Genomic DNA, 7,500 nt, shown 5'->3' on the forward strand with positions numbered 1-7,500 from the left:
ATCTTTGAATCTTTTTGCTAGAAATAACGGAAATAATGATGCTTTGTTTTTTTTTCCTTTAACTTACAGCACATTACAACCTTTTAAATTATGAATTTAATTCTGTAAATTCAAGGGTAATGATAGAAGCTTGTGATAATCTTTGTATATTTGGCCATTTCCTGACTGCATTACAAAACTAGAAAGCTGGAGATTGGGTCGTCTGACACTGCACCCCAATCAGTGGGCACATATTGTGTTTTGTAGTGAATGTTAACTTTACCATCATTCTCATAATAAACCTTTTGAATAAAAATAAAGTACATTCATCACATAAACAAAACTTGTACCTCCTGATGGAAGCAGCTACAAAGACATTTCAAGTTATAAGTTACACACACTTGTAAATATAACAAGTCTTGTGTTCCAAATACTTGTACCTACAACAAGTAACGTGTTCCATATACTTGTGAAAACAAGTAATGAATTACACAAACTTGTACAGACAAAAACAAGTACTGTACAGCCATAAGAGGGTAAATCTAGGTAAATATATGTTAAGAACATTTTTTTTTCAAGATTTTACTGTAATATTCATATCACAGAAAAATTTAACAAAAACACCTTTTCAAAACGGACTGCAGCAAGAAAAAGTTTTCTGAACTCTGTTTCTGGCGCAATCACATCCAGCTGTGAGAAGTTAAATCCTGAAAAAGTGACCAGACAGACCAGTGACAGGCATTGCAGCTAAAGGAGTTCAACAGCTAGATGTGACTGTACTGATACATACAGAGGTCCTCAAACACAGCCCAAAAACCACTGTAGAGGTGGTTCTTCCTGGTTCTCTTTATTTTTCCTATACATAGAAAAGAGTTAAGAGACTTAATTAAGAAGAAAGCTATTATAGCTTCCCTTTACCTTAAATAATATAACAAAAGGTATTGTCAAAGAAAATCTCCTCAGAATATTTTTTCCTTCTTTTCCAGTTACCTAAAACAAAAGAGTTCACATTCTGAAATCAACTCGGCTGCTGGTTTCAAATTTTGTAAGTAGCTGGCTAACAATAATTTTTCTGTGTTTACTTCCAGAATGTATTGAAAATAAATGTAATATCCCATGTTCGAGCATTGGTTCAAGACACTTATTAGACATCACTAAGATACAAAATATGTTTTTAATCTATGTCGATCTTACCACTACTGCGATGCTTGAGCTTCCCATTGCCTACCATTCCGAACTCTTATGCTGTACGATCTCTGATGTTCTTAGGGTCTGAAACAATGTGCTTCTCCCATATACACTATAAATCTCTCTCCCAACAACTTTTAAAATGCTTTTTATTTGTGTATCCTTTTCCTCCATGTCTGTAACATAAAAGTTATTATGTTACCTGCCTTCTCAGTACGTAACTCCAACACATCCCTGCATCATCTATCCAAACACTCATCCTCACTCCCATCGATTCACACACACACTATTTTCTCTGCCTGTCATCAGTACTGCCTAACCTGGTTATGAGACCCGGGTGAATGACGTTTGAAGACTCTACGTTAAAGACTGTCCAGCCCCCTCCGGCACTTAACCAGGGAAAGTAACAGCATAATGGAAGATTTCCAAATTGTAAAACTTTGAAAGACTCGGCACATCATTCTAGACTGCAGGTAAGGATGATTTACGCTACTGCCGTCACCTGACTAGATATCTCCTCTACTTCCCAAATACCTTTGTACAGATCTTGCTACTGTGGTTGCAGTAGAGAAAAGAAAGCACAATCAGGAAGTAAAAAATGAAAGAAAGAAAAGAAGAAAATGTGAGAAAAGAAGCTTCACCACAGAATATAGCACTAATATTTATAAAAGATATATAAAAAGTAATAATGCATACAAACTCCATTTTGAATAGATGTGAGAGAAGAAAATAAAATAAAAAGATTTTGTGATTTTTTCTCCCCCGCTTTTAGTGAGGGGGAAGTTTGCGGTTATCCAACTCTTAAAACATATCATAAATATTCCTAAGAATGCAAAAAATTATGCCTGGAACTGATACTAAAAAGAAAAATCCTCAGATTGTTTGTTGGTTCACATGCGAGCAAAAGCCCGAGATACACACTTAACATCTGCTCAACTGTCTAACCAATTCCTCAAAAAGCCTACTCACATCTCTGGCTACTTGATTTCCCCCTTAAGTGCCTAGGCCTGATTACATGCACTTAGTCAAATCATACTAACCAACCAACAGGCCTCACTGATACTAGATCCTCTACAAGTAAAATGAAAAATAAAAGTAAAATTTACAACGAATTTCAACAGTCACAGACTGCATGACCAAACACATTCAAAAGTAAATTCTCATTATGTAAAAACATCATGAATCATATTCCTCTTCTGTTTCTACTTTCTTGAATCCTGAACAGTAAAAATGAAGAAGCCATTTTGCATCCTCACAAGAGATGCTGGATAACCTCCAATGAGACACAAAATTGCACATGTAATTCCTGACAGGTCCCAGCGGGAGTATGAGGAGACCAAGTGCATATTGGTGCTAACCGGAGATCAATTGATGGGTAATGTTGAGATCACATTGCTACCTGAACGTTTAGATAGCCAGATCCTGGAAAGAAACATGAAATTGTGTTTAGTAAAATTGTAATTTGCAAAAATGGATATATCATAAGTATTCTACAATCAGTGCTTAACTTTCAAAAATTTCCATGAATTGGCACTGAGTATATAAGCAAAACAAAATTAATAAATTACTTACCCAATACCAGTACCAAGGATAAGAGACAGAACATTGGTGATGAGGAGGGTGTACAGCACATCTCGGGAGAAGAGAGATGAATTTCCTACCATCACCCGACGAATACTAGCACCACGACTGACGCCCTTTCGAGGATGACTAAACCTCCACTCCCTGAGAAAAAGTAGAAGTAAAGAAAAAAAATGAAATTTTCAATGCTCTGGTAGGAAGATTTGATTGGGATGATTCAAATTGGGCTAAAACACATTGCAACAAAATAATAGTTATTGACAATTTTGTTCCAATACAGGGAGAAAAAGTGATAGAAACTTCTCAACAGGAGAATACTAACTTGGGTGGAGTTTGATCTGGCCGGCTGCTCCAGTCCCAAATCCAATCTGTTTCAGTATTCTTCTCTACGCGGATAAAGTCACCCTCCTGGACATGAGAAGAAGAGAAAGATAAGGCTTTTATCATGGGTAATTCATATACATGGATCCTGGGATAAATAGCTATTACAGGCCTATTACATATCATGAACTTTTGCTTCTTTTTACAGTTTATAATTTGTCTTCTTTACTTTAAAATATACATTCAGTAATTTCACACTTCTCCTTCAACACAAAATGACTGTATTGTACAGATTCTACATCTAGTAATATCAGAATTACCTCTTACATATTATTTTAAGCTCTACTTAAAATATTCAGTGTCAGATTATCCCTTTACCTTATTATAATAGTTAATATAGACTCCTTTCAAGACGGCAGCCTCCTCAGGATCCGTGGCCATTTCTGTATTTGGACTGTTAGGAGGCGACTTTGGCCTGAAAGGGATCAAGTAGAGTCAAGAGAAAATAACAAATATAAATCTATAAATCTAGTTTTGTATGGCTATTCAGAGTGATCAGTGTCTAAATGCATACAAAGACAACTATTTGAAAACATATTTTATGCCCATTAGTATCAACAATATGTTTCTGATGTTGTAGTCTTCATGATCATTACAAGTAAATTATGTGAATTAATGCCTGTCAGAACCTTGATTCTCTTCATGATTGAAATGCCATTTCTTAAAAATTAATATAAAGTAATAAAGTTAGACAGTTTAAACACTTATTCTATGTAGTTACTTAGTTTATCTACAAGATGGCTTATATTTCCTAAAACTTTCTGATACATTGTATTACTTGTAGAAAGCTTCTTAGAAATACTGAGGCATGAGGATCCTTCATATATCTAAGAAATAAAATCAGTGACCACCTGTTTCTAAACACTCTTAACTACAATGATACAAAAAAGCTTTGCCTGCCATGACATGAACTTCCAAGAAGTGAGCCTCATAAGCCATGTGATTGCAGTGCCACTCACGAGTCATGAGGAGAGTCCCTTGGCGTGTCACGGCGCGAGGAGGCGAGGGAGACCCTGGCAGAGGACTGATTGCTGTCTTTCTGAGCCTCCCTCAGGAGACGCAAGTACTCCTCGCCGTTGCCGAAAGGGAGGGGGGTCACTCGGTCGGGACTGCTGGGCTGATTGGACAGGTCCACCCAAGACTCTGAAATCACATCAAGTTCGTCAATTCACAATGATTGCTGAAGAAAAGATGGACGGACACAAACGGACAAAAAACGGACACGAAACGGACAAAAATAGCGGTCATTCTACTGGAACCTTGAATGTTCTCAAACGAGGCACTAAAAATGCGTCGCAAAAAAACAATGACAACACTCTGCAAATGAATAATTCATCCCACGATACGGTCCAAGTGCGTTATCCCTGCAAACGCAAATCGAACGACGTAATAACAGCACACCTCAAGCCAAAATACCCAAGGGATAAACAACCACCTTATTGGCACCAAACAAAATAGAAAAAAAACATGTGCGTCATATTTAGATAGCTCACCTGGTCTCCCCTTTTTTCTTTGCACATACGGATCCCTGCTACGGCTAAGCGAAGTTGTTTCAGACAAAGCTAAATCTAAATGCATGCAAAGATCCCTTCCTGCATCTGAAACCCAAGCCAGACCAAGGGCACGCGGATGCGGAGGGCGGGATTCCGACAGGCAGTCCGAACACAGCAGCCGCCGCCTGCAAAACTCAAGCCACGGCCGGTGCAGGAGTTCGGCACGCGCTATGACGTCAGAGGCCATTGATTGAGAAGCACCGTGCGGGGAGTATGGGCGCGGGGAGGGGGGAGGGGGAGGGTCGAGGGGCTAGGACAGAGGTCGTGGCTCCATAACAACGCCAGGGCCGTGTTTACGCTGATTTCTTCTTCTTCTAACGGGTTTCTTATAAAGGAGGTGAGAAAGAAAAGGATAGAAAGCTATTCACTCTAAAGATAATTTTCTCTCCCACTCATCATTAAATGAAATTGCGAGTAGCAATTGTACTCTGTTATACACTTCCATGGCAACATAGAGTAAATGAATAAATCAAATCGTCGGATTAATAAACACCGGGCAATTAGGAAAACTTCTCAGAAGAACAGTCCATCGTATCCCATTCATCAAGTAGAGCCACCACTCGAATCTGAAGAGTAGCGCGAGCAGAGGTCAGAACAACGAGGCTATTTTATCACAATGACCCATCACCCGCCATTAGGCTAGGTCAATTTCGACTACCGAATGAATGCCTGGCGAGAACATATGCTAGGAATCCAGTACGTAATTTAAAAAAAATGCTACCCTTTCCCGGTGGTCTGGTAGGCAGGCAAAAGAAAAGTTACAATAATAATGAAAAGTAAGCAAAGAATACGCTACGAATAGACCAACTCAAGCCGCCTCCACCTCCCCTGGCAGGCAGGCAGACAGACACCCGTCGCACTACCCAAAACAGACATAAACATGCCGCCCACAAAACAAAAACCTTCAACACCACGTTCCCACATGCGTGCGGCCCAAAGGACAAAAGGCGGCGATGCAGAAGCCCAATATAACCGCGATATGAGGAGTAGGACAGAGAGAGAGAACGCCGGACGAACCAGCCGGAATACGCAGTTGGCTCTCTCGCAGGTGAAGGAAGCGGCCGCGTCGTCGTCGTGACGTCAAACGCTCTACGCTAAACCAGATATGATTAGCGAGGGGAGAGAAAAAAAGAAGAAGAAAGGGTAAGAAGGCCACGCTGTAACCGCTCGTTCATTCATTCATTCATACAAAAAGACAGAAGAAAGACATCGAAGAGAGACCATACCCGGAAGCTTTAGACACCGCGCGCCAAGGTGCAACTGACGAACAACAAGTATCTCATTAAGCTCGATCGATGCTTCATTAGCAATCAGGTACAGCCACACCATGCCCATCCATACCCGAGACGCCGGCAGAAAGAGCCTAAAAGCCTACATACACCTCAGCATCAAGTTTGCGCCGTGTCCGAATAACTTTAGTCATTACACGTCGTGGTGTGAGTACGAAACAGACACGTCATGATAAGTATCTAGAATGTCTTAGAATTATCACGAAGAATGAAAAAAAGAGAGAATTTGCAGAGAAGCAAGAAAAGAAAAGACATTGACGAGAACAATGACCCCTGCAGCCGTCATTTCACTCTTCGCTCGAGAGTCCCGGGGAACGGCACGCGGAAAACCGACTTCATTTTTGCAATGCCCGCGTGATTCCACACTAAATCTTTAATAGTGCTCAATCAGACAACCTTCACAAATACCCCATCTTTCTTTTGAACATTACAAAACGAATCTTTTGCAGTAAAGAAAAAAGGACGGCTATATTATTTCTATTCATATCTAGAAACGACCTAGAAGCAGCAAGATAAGTGACACGAGGAACCAGGGGAATAAAAAAAAGGGTTAATGACTAAAAAATACCTTTGAAACCCAACGGACCGATAACGCATGTCAGAGTTACTTGTCAAGGAAGCTCACACCTCAAGTAATCGCAGGATGATATGAAAACATTATTCTCTCATGAGCTAAAAGAAAACAAACACACATTCTGCGTGTATGTGTGCAGCATAAGTGTGAACGCATGTACGTATGCATACATACATACATAAACGCATGCCAATACGTATGTAAGAATAGGAACATCTCATCCCACCGATATGCAACTTCCTGCAATGTCAACGGCGTTGGGACCTCACTGATAAAAAGAGCGTGACAAAAGGAAGAGGAAATGTACATGAGGCAAGAGGGATGCAGTGGGGGGAGGGAGAAGGAAAGGGGGGGAGGGGGGGGAGAAGGAAACGGGTGGGATGGGAAAGGGGGCGCAGGATGCCTCTGTGCGACGTGATTAATCTATGGATATCATGAAGGGGAGGGGGGAGGGGGGTAATGGGCGACGTGCAGGAGTTATGAAGAGGAAAGATGGAACGTAGGGTAAAAAGGGATGAAGAAAAAAAACATAGACTCAAGTGGGGGGAGGGAGGGAAGGAGGGAGGGAGAGGGGAAGGAAAGAGGGAGAGGGAATGGAGAGGGGAGAGGGGAGAGGGGAGAGGGGAGAGGGGAGAGGGGAGAGGGGGGAGGGAGGGAGAGGGAGAGAAAGAAAAAGAGAGACAGAGAGAGAGAGGTAAAAGGTAATAACAAACGCCAAAGAAGGTCACCAAATGCGATAAGAGAAGAGATAAAAAAAGTAGAAAAAAACGAAAAAAAAGGAGGAAAGAAAAACAAACAAACACAGGACTATAGAAAAAAAGAAGAGAAAAAGGAAAAGGAAAAAAGACCGACAAGGACCGGGAAAAAACGATAGAATCACGTGGCAGCAACGCCCTCCTCTCCCTACTGCCGTTGCTAGGATCAACAGAAAGAGGGAAGGGGAGGAGGGAAGGGG

The 7,500-nt window shown here is 40.9% G+C and overlaps 1 protein-coding gene across 2 annotated transcripts in view; it reads right to left on the reverse strand.

Annotated features, from left to right (window-relative positions):
* Positions 1-130: 130 nt before the first annotated feature.
* The window catches only part of BNIP3 (BCL2 interacting protein 3), a 41,940-nt gene continuing 34,570 nt past the window's right edge, over positions 131-7,500 (reverse strand). For both annotated transcript variants that reach the window (XM_042999709.2, XM_042999710.2), the window contains exons 3-7: positions 4,089-4,272; positions 3,448-3,544; positions 3,071-3,156; positions 2,740-2,892; positions 131-2,589 (exon numbers count right to left, since the gene is read on the reverse strand). In XM_042999709.2, the coding sequence (XP_042855643.2) occupies positions 2,532-2,589; positions 2,740-2,892; positions 3,071-3,156; positions 3,448-3,544; positions 4,089-4,272 (578 nt within the window). In that variant the 3' untranslated portion in view covers positions 131-2,531. The remainder of the gene's footprint in view (positions 2,590-2,739; positions 2,893-3,070; positions 3,157-3,447; positions 3,545-4,088; positions 4,273-7,500) is intronic.

This window comes from Penaeus japonicus, unplaced genomic scaffold (genome assembly GCF_977035675.1).
Source record: "Penaeus japonicus unplaced genomic scaffold, GWHDUDI00000001_assembly GWHDUDI00000016, whole genome shotgun sequence".
In the NCBI taxonomy this organism is placed as follows: Eukaryota; Metazoa; Arthropoda; class Malacostraca; order Decapoda; family Penaeidae; genus Penaeus; species Penaeus japonicus.